Source organism: Cricetulus griseus, chromosome 2, assembly GCF_003668045.3.
Source record: "Cricetulus griseus strain 17A/GY chromosome 2, alternate assembly CriGri-PICRH-1.0, whole genome shotgun sequence".
Classification (NCBI taxonomy): domain Eukaryota; kingdom Metazoa; phylum Chordata; class Mammalia; order Rodentia; family Cricetidae; genus Cricetulus; species Cricetulus griseus.
In genome coordinates this window covers 159,037,001-159,054,302 of record NC_048595.1, presented here as the reverse complement: position 1 = coordinate 159,054,302, position 17,302 = coordinate 159,037,001, and the positions used below count along the sequence as shown (strand labels likewise).

General features: G+C 46.6%; 1 protein-coding gene across 1 annotated transcript; it reads left to right on the top strand.

Moving 5' to 3' along the window:
• The first annotated feature begins 1,332 nt into the window (after window positions 1–1,332).
• Window positions 1,333–2,322, top strand: LOC113833764 (neuropeptides B/W receptor type 1). Its single transcript, XM_027398708.2, has one exon. The coding sequence runs from the start codon at window positions 1,333–1,335 to the stop codon at window positions 2,320–2,322; it is 990 nt and encodes a 329-aa protein (XP_027254509.1).
• Window positions 2,323–17,302: the final 14,980 nt, after the last annotated feature.

Genomic DNA, 17,302 nt, shown 5'->3' with positions numbered 1-17,302 from the left:
CCAACTTTGATGGGATAGTTTTTGTTTTATCTTATTACATTTTATTTTGTTATGTATGTTTAAAAATGAATGAAAACCTAGACACTAAAGTGTAAATTTATACTTGGTGGGAGAGTGAAAATAAGTTTTCTCCAATGGAGTAACATTGGGTATATCAACCACACCAGGGCAGACCTCATGTTCAGGAGTAGCTGACGAACTCCAGAATTATTTTGTGTGCTTTTATTTGGTTACAATTTTTTTCTATTTGAGTGTTGTTTTATTTTGTTTTATTGGGTTTGTTGTATTGGGTTTTTGTTTGTTTTGAGAAGGAACTTAAAGTTGGGTGGGTAGGAAAAGGGAGAGGATCTGGAAGACTTGGGGAAGAGGAAAATAGGATCAAATATATTTAAATTTTAACATTTTAAAATAATAAACTATAAAAAAGAAATACAAATAAAACCTGTTATAGGAACCTTTCCTTCAGTCATTCTTTAAAAACAGAATATTAATATTTTAACTTTATTGTTCTTAGGTTCAATTCCTGAAAGAAGAGCTTTTCAGGATTCCAAATGAACTGAGTTAAAATTCCAAGAAGGCAGCAAAGAAACCTTTGGGGGATGCTGTTTTCTATTAGATCAGAGGGTTTTACTAGGAGTGGAGTGGGCAGGGGTGACAGGTTGGCAGAGACCAGTCTTTGTGGTTATGTGCTTCAGGCTCTCTGGAGACACTGCCTCTGGGCAGACTCCAGGAGGCAGGCAGGCTGCAGGCAGGCAGCACCGCTGCAGCATCCTCTAGCAGAAGGTGGCATCCAGCCCTGACCTCCCCAGGAAACGCAGATCTCTTCTGGGACCAACCAGGTAAGATAAAGATTGCTGCTGGTAGTTCTGTTATCTAGCATGCACGGAGACGTGCCTCTGTAGAATTCGGTGGGGTGACCCGAGTATGTCCGGGTGCTCTAAAACAGGGCGTGAGGTGGTTTTACATGTTCCTAGGAGTTTGGAGGCTTCTGCGTAGCACTTTGATGTATTCGATGGGCTGGAATCAGATTTCCACAGGTGGAGGAAGAGGCTGGGACTCCGAAGCCACCTCCAACTCTGGACCTCGCTTCTCCCTTAAAGGTACACCTCAAGTAGTCTAACCTGTGCTTTCAATTCTGCTTCCAGCCAAGGAGTCCCGGCGACAGTGGGCCGAGTAGCTTGGGGGGAACGCCCCTCTGGTGCACAGGCAGAGAAAGGCTCGGAGACTCCGGCAGTGCGCATGCAGATCCCTGTCAACGCGGACTTACAGAGTCCCGCCGGGTCGCAGCGGAGTGAAATCGGGGTGGTCGCCGGCTCTCCCGCGGTCGCCAAGATGCATAACTTGTCGCTGTCCGAGCCTGGCGGAGGCAATGTGTCCTGCGGCGGCTCGGCTCTGGGCTGTCCCAACGGGTCGAGCCCCGCGCCTCTGCCGCTGCCGCAGCCGCTGGCTGTAGTAGTGCCTGTCGTCTACGCGGTGATCTGCGCGGTGGGACTGGCGGGTAACTCAGCGGTGCTCTACGTGCTGCTGCGCGCACCGCGCATGAAGACTGTCACCAACGTGTTCATCTTCAACCTGGCTATCGCCGACGAGCTCTTCACCCTGGTGTTGCCCATCAACATCGCAGACTTCCTGCTGAGGCGCTGGCCCTTCGGGGAGTTCATGTGCAAGCTCATCGTGGCTGTCGACCAGTACAACACGTTCTCTAGCCTCTACTTCCTCACTGTCATGAGCGCGGACCGCTACCTGGTGGTGCTGGCCACAGCAGAGTCGCGCCGGGTGTCCGGGCGCACTTATGGTGCCGCGCGCGCTGTCAGCCTGGCGGTGTGGGCGTTGGTGACTCTGGTCGTGCTGCCCTTCGCGGTGTTCGCCCAGCTGGACGAGGAGCAGGGCCGACGCCAGTGCGTGCTGGTCTTCCCGCAGCCGGAGGCTTTCTGGTGGCGTGCCAGCCGCCTGTACACACTGGTGCTGGGCTTCGCCATCCCGGTCTCCACCATCTGCGCCCTCTATACCACCCTGCTGTGTCGGCTGCGTGCCATCCAGCTAGACAGCCACGCCAAGGCCCTGGACCGAGCAAAGAAGCGTGTGACCTTGTTGGTGACGGCGATCCTGGCCGTGTGCCTCATCTGCTGGACGCCTTACCACCTGAGCACTATCGTGGCGCTCACCACTGACCTGCCGCAAACGCCACTGGTCATCGGCATCTCTTACTTCATCACCATCCTGAGTTATGCCAACAGCTGCCTCAACCCCTTTCTCTACGCCTTCCTGGATGACAGCTTTCGCAGGAGCCTTCGGCAGCTGGTGTCCTGCCGTGCAGCCTGATGCACTCTGGACCCCAGGCAGCACTGCCGGCTGGGGTTCAGGGGAACCCGGGGAGTGCGGCTCCCAAGCAGCAGCCCAGACATCCTGAGTGAGGCCCCTTCCCAACATGCCCAACTCGCAGGTCCTGCTCAGAACTGAGTGATCCCGAATTTGCCCAGCCCCGAGGTGAGGTCGAGGGCAGCTCGGGTAAGACCACAGCACCGGTTTCTCCCTACAGCTAAGGGCAGAGCTTGACCCCTGAATTGAGGGTGAGTGAGGAGGGAGGCAGTGTTTTTGAAACATGAGTCTAACTCTCCCTTGAACTCCCGGGTAGACCCCTAGGATGTCGCAGGCGCCCCCTTCCGGCGTCTCAGCGCTCGGCCGTGTGTTTTATTTCTTTACCTTTCTCAGCAGGTAAACAAGGTAAATCAAGCAGGTAAACAGCCTGTCCTGATCGTTAGGTACATTGTAACTGACTGGGAACAGGGTTAAGGTCACGCCTCACTAGAAGTGTCGGGAGTGGGGTGCTGAAGGAGGCTGGAGCCTGGATATGACTGACAAGAATAGAATAATCACCCACCCAGTCTCCCTGACAACCTTTCTTCTTTCCAACATCTGGTCTCACCCCAAAGACTATCATAGAGGTGGCAAGAGCCAAGAGTCCAGGGAAATCTCCAGAGCCATGTTCCAGCACCCTGTTGAGGATCCAGGTGTCCAGCGAGTTTCTGAGCACAGCTTGTGAACTAGGGTGCACCACCAATGGCTCTTTACATCCCTGTCTTTTGTGGTTTCTGTAAAGCACTCCAGAACTTCCCTCCTGCCTCGTGGACTTCACTGGTTTCTCATAAAACTAGAACCATTATAACTGTTTGTGTATACAGTTTTTCAGGACTAAGAACTCTATAAATATACGTGTGTCTCAATCTCACAGGCTACTTAGAGGACTGTAAAAATTAAAATGCAACTTGTTCCATCCTTGGTTCCACTTCCTGAATATTCTTCCAGGACCTCCCTTCAATGACAGCTGGGAATGGGAGCCGCCTTGTACCCCAGCTATTTCTTGGATAGATCCTTGTTTACCCTCTAACCACAGGGAACTCTTTTTTCTTTTTACTTTATTTTTCTTTACTTTAAAAAAAAATTAGTAACAGGCTTGCTTCACATGTCAATCCCAGCTCCCTCTCCTTCCCCTCCCCCCCCCACCAACCCTCTCAAGTCCCCACCCCATCACCCCTCTGCTCCCCAGGAAGGGTAAGGCCCTCCATGGGGGGATCTCCAAAGTCTGTCATATCATCATAGGCAGGGCCTAGGCTCACTCCACAGGGAGCTAGCTCTTAAGCTTTGTTCAGTTCTAAGGGGTTGCCCCTGGAACCCCAAGGGAGCATCTGTTTCTGATTTCCCACAGAGACCATCTGCGTTTATATCTTTTATCGCTACCTATGGAAGGCAAGCTTGGAGGAGGAGTCTGACCAGCCCTCTGCAGGTCCACACCTCAGACACAAGGCCTAGGATAACCATGACCAATCCTCAGACAGGATGCCTGGAATAAGCAGACGCATCCATGACTGCACGGTCTTAAGCGATGTGTTTAGGATAAGTCATGGGAAGGAATGATATGATTTAAAAGTTTGTTTCCTATGGTAACAACACAAGAGTGTTTGCAGCAAGTTTTGTTTACCCAGTTTGGCACTCAAGCCATTTCTCAGTTATTTACATTGAAAATACCCTTCAATAGACTTTGGGGAGCCCCTTTTGAGGGCCTTACCCTGCCTGGGGAGTGGAGGGGGGATGGCTAGGGGCAGGTGGGATGTTGGGGAGAGAAGGGAGAGGGAGAAGGGATTGACATCTGAAGCAAGCTTGTTCCTAATTTGAACTAATAAAATAAAAAATAATAAAAAAGAAAATACCCTTCAAAAATATGTAGAAGGGAAATTGTCTCTCTTACAAGAGGGAGGCCAAACTCCTCTCTGACTTTGGTGAATGAGAGTTAGTTCCTTAGTTCTTGGCATTTTGGGAAAATTGAGATAATTTTCAAGAATTAGTTGAGAAAGTTAATATAGAGGCTGTGTGTCTTGGGTTCAAGTAACAGTAAACTGTTTAAAACAAAGCTATCAGTCATACATTTGAACCATGGCTCTCAAGGCCTCAGAATAGGCCTCTGCTGAGCCTTGAGAGGTGTCTGACGTGGTTGCAGTCTTCAAATTTCTGGGGAGCATTCTACAGATGTTTCTTTAAAACTTAATTCTTTAAAACTTAATGAGTTCTCTGCAATTTTCAACACTACAGTTTTAAGATTCAGTGACTCTTAGATTGTTCAGGGTGCTGGGTAAAGGATATAGTGGAAGTTTGACCACAAATGCCAAGCACTGTCACCATAATTGAAAATTTAGTCTTCATAAATGCAGTGACAACACAGATCAGAGGAGGTCCTGGTAGTTTTCTGTCTATCGCATCATCTCCACATGAGATGGGCCTGTGACTGTCCTGAAGTCTCTGGATGCTGCTGAGAAAACACAGGTATGGATATTACTTTGTCCCTCACAGCCAGCTACAGACTGGTGTGCACAAAGAGGAGTCAGTATCAGTGTCACTCTGGCTCTCTAGGTCCCTGGTTATCACTGTATTACCCCTAGACTACCACCACTTTTGTGAGACTTGGGAGTTCAGACAGCATGTCTTATACCAACCTTTTATTTCTTAGATAATGCATAGAATAAATAAGCAAACAAGCCATGCAGGAATAAAATTTATAATTCCATGTTAATTCTTATAGACTTTGTGTAAACTATGCTGTTTGGCTTTACCACTGCTAATATTTAAAAGTGTGAATTTGGTTTTATTTAATTTAGTGTAATTGTAAAATGTGGGTTTTATGCTTTCTAAAAAGTGCAGGATTTTGCTAATCAACTACAGATTTCATTCTAAAATAAAAGCTGAAACAGTCTGTGTGAAAAGTGTATATTGTGTTTCCAATAAATAAGTAAATAAATGAATAACCCCCCCACAAAACCAAACCAAATCAAAAGTCAACTAAGCAACAACAAAAACTAAAACCAGGACTCTTTTTTTTAATTTAAATTTTATTTTTTTATTTTTTTGTAATTAATTTTTTAGTTCAAATTAGGAACAAGCTTGCTTCACATGTCAATCCCTTCTCCCTCCCCTCCCCCAACCCCCACCTGCCCCCACCCCATCCACCCTCCACTACCCAGGCAGGGTAGGGCCCTCGACAGGGCTCCTCAAAGTCCACCACATGATTCTGGGCCCAGCCTAGGCACTCCCCCCATGTGTCCAGGCCAAGAGTGCATCCCTTCACATGGGATGGGCTCTCAAAGTCCCTTCTTACACCAGGGAAAAATACTAATCCACTACCAGGGTCCCCCTACAGTGTGGAGGCCTCCTCATTGACATCCATGTTCAGGGGTCTTATTCAGTCCTGTGCTGGCCTCCCAGACAGCAGTCTGGGGTCCATGTGCTCCTCCTTGTTTAGGCCAGCTGTTTCTGTGGGTAAAACCAGGACTCTTAACCCATATAATGGACTTACATTCCATGAATAGGAAGCCAAAATAAGCTTGGCCCAGGGATAAGAGAGTGGAGAAAGATTACCTGCAGCAGGAGAGAAAAGTTTGAGAAATAATGTAAGACATGCCTTCACTGGACAGGGGAGTGTAGGGAATTTATCTGGAAAACCTGTACATATTCCTATGGGAAATCACTTCAGGGACAAGCACATGCAAGCATGCTCAGTTAGATGAATGCTACTGAACATGGCCAGTTGAAAGTCACAATTCAAGAGGAAAAATCGTAGGACACATTCAGCTTGCATAGCAAATACGTGATGGACAAAATTCCTGGGTATGCTCAGTTTGTGTCATGGATGGTAAGTGGTCAGCCTCGCAGTTATACTGCAGTTCTTGGCCATCACTAAAGCACAAGAAGTGTTCCCAGAAATCTCCTTTCCAAGTAGGTTTTAGTTATGGTCAAAGACATGGACACATTGAAGGTGAGTCAGGGCAGGAACCACAACCTCCCTTAATTGCTAACTACTTAACTTGCTATGTTTTGAAAATACCGCCTTTATGGAAAAGTCATACAAATAAGCAAAGAAAAATTTGATAAGAAATAAAGTTTTAAATTCCCATATACATCTTTTAATTTTATTCTTATAAAAATGAAGCAAAGCTTGGCCCAGGATTCTAGAACTTACGTTGTTTATATAAAGGATAATAAACTTTTACCATACAACCATCAATTTCCTTTCTTGGAAGTCTGAACAACCCTGGGGAAGGTGAGAAGGAAAGGAATGCTAGGAACCTAGCCATTCCATTAGCAGTATACATAGACATGGCCCAAATATGTGCACGGCAGAGAACCTCACTGAAACCCCTCCTTTCTTTCTTTTTTAAATTTAAATTAGAAACAAGCTTGTTTTATGTTAGAAGAAGATTACCATACATGGGATAGGGGTGAGAAATCCCTTACATGAGAAAACAATAACCCAGGGTCAGCGCTCTGAGCATCCAATCTCAGCTGCCCTCTGAGATTTGACTGGAACCCTGAGAGCCCATGGGCCTGTCTCTCCTCAGGCCTATATCCCACACACCCTATACACACCTGTGGCCACGCCCAAATGGGCATGCTCAGGGCCACAGGTTCCTAGTAAGATCTCTCCCTACAATTCCCCTTTTAGTCTAAAGAAATGATTTAGACTTGATACAAAACAATACACAAATGGCAAATACCAAGTATGCTCTAGGAGAAGGAAAATAAGAACAAACACACCTAAGACCTATTGCCACTGATGCAACTAGAGCAAATGGCAAGAATTAAAATATCTAGTCATTACTATAAGGTTATCCTATGCTAGAAAGTTTAAGAATGGTACCTAATATTTCTATCCATGGAGAGAGAACATGTCAATTCCAGTTCCCTCTCCCTCCCCTCCTCCCCTGCCCCCCACCGACCCCCTATCCCATCCCATATCTGCTCCCCAGGGAGGGTGAGGCCTTCCATGGGGGAATCTTCAATGTCTGTCATATCATTTGGAGCAGAGCCTAGACCCTCTTCCGTGTGTCTAGGCTGAGAAAGTGTCCCTCTATGTGGAATAGGTTCCCAAAGTCCATTCTTATACTAGGGATAAATACTGATCCACTACCAGAGGCCCCATAGACTGCCCAGACCTCCAAACTGACATCCTCATTCAGGGGGTCTGGAACAGTCCTATTCTGGTTTCCCAGCTATTGGTCTGGAGTCCATGAGCTCCCCCTTGCTCAGGTCAGCTGTTTCTGTGGGTTTCTCCAGCCTGGTCTTGACCCCTTTGTTCATCACTTCTCCCTCTCTGCGACTGAATTCCAGGACTTCAGCTCAGTGAAGCCCCTCCTTTCTCCAGCAACATGCCATAAGAAGGAGCCTTAATCTACCACGGGCAGTATTATAGGTTGAAGATCAAATGTTCCCCATAGATCCTGGGTTTGATCTCTTGGTCGTTAGTTGGTGGTAATGTTTTGAGAGGTGATGGAAACTTTTGTGATAAGGATTCTGGGTGGCAGAAATAAGTCCCTGAGTGACACTGTGTTATTAGCCTACTTCTGGTTCTAATCTCTGCTTCCTGCCTGCTGTGATGTAAGAAGCCACCTTATGCTCCCACCAGCAGAGACTGACTGAACCACTCCTACCATCGTGCCATCCTGACCATGATGGACTAAAATTCTTTGAAACCACCAGTCAAAATAAAACCTTTCTTTAAATGGCATTGATTAGGCATTCCATACAATGACAAGAAATACCTAGTCTTATTCTATCTTTGCAAAGATAGATTAGGTTGCAATGGTAATTTGCTGTAGTAAATATCAGATATAGAAAGCATATTGATGTATATGAATTATTTCATAGACCAAGAAATGTACACATGACCTTTCATCATGGAGGATGTTAGCTGTAGAAGGCTACTGAATTATAGCTATGCTATCTTATAAAAGTATTCTTAAGAATATTCTAAGTGCTAAAGCTATCTTGGGTAAAACTGGTCTCTGGAACAGCCCTAGATTCCTAAACAATGCGGCCCTGAGTTAAAGGTTAACTGTCTGACCACTTAGCTGTTATCTCTTCACTTCTGTTAACAATATTTGCTTTCCATAAACATCAAAATTGCATTTTTTTGCCCTTAAAAACTCAACCCAACTGGAGCTTGGGGCTGCTTCCTGCTAATCTGCCTGGGACAGCTTCACTGGCAGTGAATAAAGACTCCATTCAACTTGTTCAGGCCTCTCCGGAGTTCTTCTCTTCTGGTACCTCATAACAATAACAGCAACAACAGTAATAAAGTTCAATGGTCAGTCCTCAATGTTTGGGTATTGTCCTGCGATACAGTGGTTATCTAGGATCCTGGAGACCCTGATTTTGATCCCAAATACAGGAGGGATGGAGAGAGAACATAAATAAAACAACAGTCCTAGCTTAGGCTTGCAAAGCATATGGAGTTGTTTATATATAAAAATAAAAGTACACTACTCAGAACACGCCTCTTGAGCAATTGCAAAGTGCCTCACACTGCAGCCTCCAGGCTCTATGCCTGTGGAGGTGTGCTCCAGCAATATTCTCTAAACAGAATACTGTGCTGGTCTGTTTCAGTTAGCGACACATGTTACTCTCTTTGGATGCCTGCTTATACCTTATCTCCTGAGGTTACCTGGCAACATCACATCAATTAGAAGGACAATATCAAAAGATAGACAAAGAGAAAGCAAAGACAAAATGATGTATTCCAGAGAACGGATATGGTGTGTGCATGCAGAGCAGCCTTCCTCTTGAGACAGACACTGCCCTGCAGCAAGAGCACTTCACACTCCCCAGAGTGATCCTGGGTTCATGTCTGCACACAGACCAGTGTTCAGTCAAGGGAGCATTTTGTGGAATTCGGATCTAACAGAGAGAGCATCTAGGTCATCCTGCCTTTTTTCAAAGAGCCCTGAAAAACAGACTCAATGACCACAGTGACCAATCAGACGCACAGCTCAGGGAGACAGGTGTCACTTTGTAGTCAGTTGTGTATGTTCAATAAGATGGGACAGATTGTCAGTGTTCCCAAGAACGAGGGGCTTATCATTTATATATGTCTAGTAATTACAAAAAAATTCCCCATGCTTCATCTACTTGTCCAAGTAGCTTATTTCAGGCAAAAAGGCCTTTGTCTGCCTTTTAGAGGAAAGTAGTAGAGGAAAGCCCAGTCATTTTCAGGCTAGGTGATGAGGGTGAAGCAACCAAACTGGAAAGAATGTGACTATTTACACCCTAGAAGTGCCCAGTGAGTGATCTACATGCTTATTCTTTAGGTGGTTTGGTTGCAGTACCTCTGCAATTCAATTCAAAATTCCACCTGTACCCATTTCTCAATCTGTTCTCTTTGCAAAGACATACTAGTCAAAATTACTGGTCCGAAGGGAGTTTTTCACATAATTTCCTTTTTAAAAAGCATAATTTGTCTTTATTATTACAGTTAATTCTTATGGTTAGGATATTCCATCCACATCACCAGAAAAGTAAGCAAATGCAAAAATCATTTTAAGTGTGCAAAAGTGAGGTTTCTTGAATTGTTTTTGTTTGTAGTTGAAAGGAATATTACATCTAGGTGATTTTAAATCTTTCAGAAATAGCCACAAAACAACAGGCCAAGGGCCAGTGAGATGCTTAATGGATAAAAGAGGTTGCCACTCAAGCCTAGCAATTATGAGTTTGATTCCAGAAGCCCATGTAAAGATGGAAGAGTAGAACTGCCTCCAGGGTTGTCCTCTGACCTTCACATTCGAGTCATGATTTGTCCTTTCACATAACCATGAGGTGCACACACACACACACACACACACACACACACACACACACACACACGAAAGAAAGGAAGGAAGGTAGGAAGAAACCAATAACTCATGCAGTCTTTGATGTAAAACTTTTAAGTTTTATATCTTAAATAGTTTTATTCTTATCCAAATAATACACATACACGAGTCAAACTTTTAGCTTTATTCAAATGGGTGCTCCTGTCTAGTCCTTCTAGACCTGATTTCCTTTAAGAGCTATTTCAGTTGTTTATTCTGGGATTAAGCTTATACTTCACTGTTTAATTCATTTATACACATGACTAGGAAAGAAATCCATTGCCTCCCTGATGCAACTCTGCTCAGGCAGGTAGAATTCTGCTTAGGCTGTCAGAAAGACATCCATGGGCTAGCTAGAAGCCTTGCAGCATAGGGTTTGACTTTTGACTTATCTATCTGAGGGAGTAAAACTAAACTCTTAGGGGCTGGTGAGGGGGCTAAGCTTAATTCTCTGGGGCCATCAAAAAAGGAACACACACACACACACACACACACACACACACACACACACACACACACACACACACACACAACACACACACACACACCCCTACCTCCAACATGTCAGGATATGACCTAGGGTGCTGATGATCAGATATTTTGATCAGAAAATATGTGGTGGAGAAACGGGAGAGAAAGAGAAGTGGAATGGCTCATGTGCAAAGAGGCAGAACAGAACTGAAGGCAGTCAGTAGTGGGCTGGTGTGGAGGCTTGCTTGCCACCCAGGGCCATGATGACATCTGGGCCCAGGCTGCTGACAAAGGCCATGTCTGGGTCCATGGTCCTATCTCAGCCAGCGTCTGTGTTAATATCTGTGGCCCATTGTAGAGAGCTGCGTAGAGCCGCGCTTTAAAGATGGCGCTGGCTCCCGCCCTCTGCGATCCCGAAAGCTAGCGCTCTCTTCGAAAAACAACAAACATATGTGGCTAAGGCCAGATGACCATAAGCGCTTGCTTATGCGTGGACCTATGGACGGTGCCCACGTGGCAATCCAGGGTTGGTGGTCCATGCCTATTTAAGGGCTGGGAGAGGCTTGCCTGGAGAGATCGCTGTTCAAGGTCCTGAATAAACTGCTTGCAAGAAGAGCTCTGGTGTTGCGTCATCCTTGCTGGTCAAGGCAGTTGCGACAAGTGGTGGCCCTTAAGGGGAACTACCTCCTCCATTCTCTCTCTCTGTGGAGCCCAGAACTTGCTGCAGTCAGGGGGTGCACCGGTAAGTCCTCAGGTAAGATTGGGGATCCTCAATAAAAGCGGGTTTTATGCTCTCGCTTGTAGGTAGAGGTAGAGCGGGACAGTAGAGCCTCGACAAGAGCCGACAAGTTAAAAGTGAAAGTAAAATTATAAGAATCGAACAGGTTTCTGGCTGGGTGGTGGTGGCACATGTCTTTAATCCCAGTACCAGGGAGGAGAAGCAGGTAGATTTCTGAGTTCCAGATCAGCCTGGTCTACAAGAGCTAGTTCCAGGACAGCCTCCAAAGCCACAGGGAAACCCAGTCTCGGGAAAAAAAAAAAAAAAAAAAGAATTGAACAGGTTTCTAAAATGGGCGCTTCTTCGTCGCACCCAATTTTTTTGGCTCTTAATGATATGCTTCGTTCAAAGGACTTGAAAATAAAGGGGAGCACTTTAGAAAGATTTTTAAATGAATGTGATGTAGTTGCTCCCTGGTTTGCCATCTCGGGCAACCTCAATGTATCATCCTGGGAAAAGTTGGACAGAGATCTTGACTTCGCTGCAGAACAAGGTACGCTAAGGAAAGGAGTTAGACCAGTTTGGAAGCTAGTGAGCAGTTGCTTGGAAGATCTAAGATGCAGTGAAGCGGTAGAGAGTGGCCAAGCCGCCCTTGAGATTCTACAAGAGGAGAAATCTGAGGAGGCAGCTTCAGAAAAGACTATGCTGGATCAAGCAAAGGTGCCAGGGAAAGGGTCCCAACAAAGAGAAAGACAAAATTATATCCTAGTCTGTCAGAGCTGGAGGAATCGGATACTTCCGCTTACTCGGGATCTGATGAGGATATTTCCACTCACTCGGGGGCTGATGAGGGTGAGGAGGAGGAGGATCCTTATGTGACCCCTTTGGAATCTATCTGTAGATCTGTAGACAGGATAAGAATTAAGAAGAGAGAAAGGGAGAAACAGAATCAAAAACAATTTGAAAGAACACGGAAGAATGTTACATCTTCAGCCCCTCCCTGGAGTATGGAGAGAGGTCAGGACAGAGATGATGACAGCATTCCCAGTATTTCAAGATAATCAAGGCAACAGATACCATGAGCTCTTAGATTTCAAAGTCATTAAAACGTTGGCAGAGTCCGTCCGGACTTATGGCATAACAGCCTCCTTTACAGTGGCCTAGATGGAAGCCCTGCATAGATATGCCATGACCCCAGCTGACTGGATGAATCTTGCAAAAGCTTGTTTATCCCCTGGGTAATATTTGGATTGGAAAGCTTATTTAACTGAATTTGCCAACGCCCAGGCGGCAATTAATTTAGCAGCTGGAGGAGCCCAAGCAGTCTGGGACACCGATATGTTACTCGGACAAGGTAGATTTGCCAACCAACAAAATGGATATCCCCCTCAAGTATATGATCAGCTTAATGCTATCGCTATCTGAGCTTGGAAAGCTTTGCCCAACAGAGGGGAAGTAAGTGGTAATCTGACAAAGATTATTCAAGGACCTACAGAGCCCTTTTCTGATTTTGTGGCCAGGCTGGTGGAAGCGGCAGGAAAGATATTTGGAGATTCTGACATCGCTATGCCATTAATCAAGCAATTGGCATATGAACAATGTACCAAGGAGTGCAGGGCAGCTATCACTCCATACAAAAACAGGGAGCTGGAATATTGGATGAGAGCATGCAGAGAGTTAGGAGGTCCGCTGACCAATGCCGGATTAGCGGCAGCAGTATTTCGCCTCAGTAAAAACAGGGCCAATACGGGAACTTGCTTTCGATGTGGCAAAACAGGCCATATCAAGCGTAACTGCCCTCAGGGAGGAAGTACTCAGCAGGGGAGCGCCCAGGGTTCCGGAAGTGGCCTACGCCAAGGTCCAGGTCTATGCCCTACATGTAAAAAGGGAAAGCATTGGGCAAATGAATGCAGATCAGTAAAAGACATTAATGGACAGCCTCTAGTGAATGTTTCTATGCCAAAAAACGGGAAACAGGGCCCCCCGCCTCGGGGCCCTCAAATATATGGGGCGATGGAGGACCAGAATCAGGAGAGGAGTCAAGAGCAGTGGCCAACCTTCAGACACCCCAAGGACCACGGCGGGCCACTACAGGTTCAGCGGGATTGGACCTCCGTGCCACTGCCAGACTCGTATTAACACCTCAAATGGGAGTCCGGACAGTGGATTCTGATCTTCAGGGTCCTCTTCAGCCAGGCACAGTGGGATTACTAATAGGGAGGTCATCTACTACCCTGAGAGGATTACGAGTCCATCCTGGGATATTAGATCCAGATTATACAGGCATTGTTAAAATTATGGTTGAGTCGCCTAAAGGCATTACTGCTATTTCCCCAAGTGACAGGATAGCTCAACTTATTATCTTGCCTAGTTTACATGAAAAGTATTCAGCTAAAGATGTTGAGAGAGAGATTGCTGTTCAAGGTCCTGAATAAACTGCTTGCAAGAAGAGCTCCGGTGTTGCGTCATCCTTGCTGATCGAGGCGGTCTCGACAAGCCCCAACAGCTGAAAACAGATAATGGCCCTGATTATACTGGACAAAAATTCACTTCATTTTGTCAGCGGATGGGTGTACAACTCACACATGGACTCCCATACAATCCCCAAGGACAGGGCACCGTGGAACGTGCCCATCGCTCCCTAAAGGAGTTGCTTCAGAAACAAAAAGGGGCAATAGGCTATGAGCAAACCCCTAAGAATAGACTTTCCTTAGCCTTATTTACTTTAAATTTCTTAAATCTGGACAGTGCCGATCAGTCTGCGGCTGAGAGGCATTCGAGTCCGTTCGGTCCTTCAAAAGGAACGGTGAATTGGAAGTACGCCATGACAGGGGTCTGGCATGGACCCGATCCCGTGCTGGCATGGGCACGAGGCTCTGTTTGTATTTTTCCACAGGATCATTTGGACCCTATTTGGGTGCCGGAACGCCTGGTAAGAAAGGTGTAAATACAATAAAGACAAGATGATACCGATACTTCTGGGGATCCTGAGTGCTCCTCACTCACCCATCGGAGAAGGCGACATCGGAGCCACGGTGGGGAATTCTATCGGCCTTCCCCAAGCCGATGCCTGTTCGACATGATGCTCAGGTGTTCCCTCGCCTTTTCACCACCACCACCAAGCTAAATTTGCCCTATATTCCATTAGATAGCGAAATTGCCCCTATAGGAAAAAATAGATCCTTAACTAATGAGGGAAGTTTATGTTTTACCATTTTTGCTGATGCTAATAGTTCCTGTATTAATTTGTTCAGGTTCAGTTCAGGGTGGTTTGATGGGTATTGTGAGTATGGGGCTCAGTCAACTTCTTATAACTCCTCCATCAACCAAGATAATATTACCACAACCTATTCAACGAAGGTTGTTTGGCTGAATGGTACATGGCCTTGGTGTCAATATGACAATTCCTCCACTCCTCCCCCTCAACCGAAGTGGGCCCCTACTTGCTAGGGAACCTTTGAAGGGGAGCACTGGCCATGGACCGGGTGTCAATCCAAAGTGCTAAGATGGGCAGATAAGGGTAAGAAATTTACCTTTTCCCCTGATAGAGTGGGCTCAGAAGAATATCTTCAGGGTTTGTTTCAACAAACAGATCTTCTAAATCCTTTTAGTATTTGGATGCTTTGTGGAATTAATGGTCATTGTTTAGATGCTTCTCCTTTAGCTATGATTAATGGTGGAAGTTTTGGGGTAGGGGACGTTAGCTGTTTGATCATAGAAGTCAGACTAGAAGTCAGACAGCGAAACTGCTCTAATAATGATGATCCTCAAAAGACTCTTAGGGTCAATCGTCTCTGCTCTGGATATCATGAAGCAGTTATACCCACTGAACATTATACAGCTATCCCTGTGTCTGTGCATCCACCATTTATGTTTATTGTTAGTAATTATAGCTTGCAGAAATGTAGCAATGAGACTTGCTTCTATACCCAGTGCTGGAATGCTTCTAAGTATAGCTTTGCCATGATTGCTCACGTTCCATGCTGGGTTCCCGTGCCAGTGGATGCTCCTAACGCCATGAGCCTTTTAAGATATAAGCAGGATGTTGGTGGCTCACGACTTAGTAATAGCACTCTGGACCAAGAGGCTGCCTGATCTCTGCGAGTTCAAGACCAGAGATGTAAGCACTGAGTCAAACAATAATCCAGTTGGAAAGGGGAATCAGCAGCAATGAAATGCCTGACCTTACAAAGTCAGACCGCCTAGGCCCCCAGCCAGACACCTGGGGAGCCAGGATAAGACTGCCCAAGCCCCCAACTGACAGCTTTGGTCATCGCTGTAGCTCTTGCTGCTACGGCAAGCACAGTAGCGGCTATTGCCATGACCCATACTGTACAGACAGCTCAAACGTTAAATAATTTATCTGCCTCGGTGGCACACACACTGGAGGCACAAACTGGAATAGATAGCCAGTTAAAAGGTGGACTAATGGTTGACAATCAACGCATAGATTTGGTTCAAGAACAAATTGATGTCCTCTGGCAATTAGCTCAACTTGGATGTGAGTGGAAGTTTCCTGGGCTGTGTGTAACCAGCATTCAGTATGAAAACTTTACTCGTGCAGCTAATTTATCTAAAGAATTGTCTAGCTATTTTCTAGGTAATTGGTCTGGTGCATTTGAACAACAATTGGAAAAGCTGCGGGTGGCGATAGTGACCGTGAATTCCACGAGCATGGACACCGGTCTAGCAGAAGGACTGTCCTCCTGGATCTCCACAGCCATGAATCATCTTAAGGAGTAGGCGGGGATAGGAGCCCTGACAGGCTTTATGGTACTTGCCTCCCTGGCTTGCCTGTGGTGCATTTGTCGAATGAGGGTCTCACAGCGTCGCAATGTGGCCATGATCATTTAGGCCTTCATGGCCGTTGGAGCAGGACAGTCCCCCCAAGCTTGGTCAGCTATATTTGAGCACAGGATGCGAGGCTTGCGCACTGCACTTGAGGTCAACACACATCAGCCTCAAGAAGAGCAAGTCTGATTGCATGTGGGTTGGTGTCTAAGTCCCTCCTCTGTGAAAAGGGCACCGAGCTGGTCTAGTGTTCTCTGGGTGGATGACACCTGCACAGACATTAGTACATGCTCCATTTTAACAGAGATCAGACCTCTACTCTTGCCTGTAGCACTTTAAAACAAAAAAGGGGGAACTGTAGAGAGCTGCGTGGAGCCGCGCTTTAAAGATGGCGCTGGCTCCCGCCCTCTGCGATCCTGAAAGCGAGCGCATATGGCTGAGGCCAGATGATCGTAAGCGCTTGCATATGCGTGGACCTATGGATGTTGCCCACGTGGCAATCCAGGGTTGGTGGTCCGTGCCTATTTAAGGGCTGGGAGAGGCTTGCCTGAAGAGAGAGATCGCTGTTCAAGGTTCTGAATAAACTGCTTGCAAGAAGAGCTCTGGTGTTGCGTCATCCTTGCTGGTCGAGGCGGTCTCGACAGCCCATATTGCTACCAAAGGCCACATGGCAGCCTGGGGTCTGGGCCCCAACCTGTGGCCTTGTAGGTGTCTGAGGGCTATGCCACCACTGGAGCCATGCTGGTCTGAGTAGTCTGTGCTGTCACCCCACCTAGGGTCCTGCTGTGATCCAGGCTTGAGCTGATGATGAGGATCATGTCTGGGTCTATGGTCCTACAGCAGCCTACAGCAGTCGATGTCTGTGGCTCCTGTTGCAACTCAAGGGCATGTGGTTGCCTGGGGTCTGATCAGCCACCTGCAACTATGTTGTTGCCCAAGGATTATGCTGCAGTCAGGGATATACAAGCCCAAGTGACACTTGATGCCATGGTGATGTCCAGGCTAGGGCTGCAGCTGGGGACCATATCTGGGTCCATGACCCTGTTGCAGCAGAGGTCTGTGTTGATGTCCACAGCTGCTGTTACCATCAAGGGCCATACTGATTCCTGGAGTCTGGGCCACCAGCTGGGGCTGTGTTGGTGTCTAGGGG

Coding starts and splice junctions, on each gene's coding strand:
- LOC113833764 (XM_027398708.2), top strand. CDS start 1,333: ATGCATAACTTGTCGCTGTCCGAGCCTGGCGGAGGCAATGTGTCCTGC.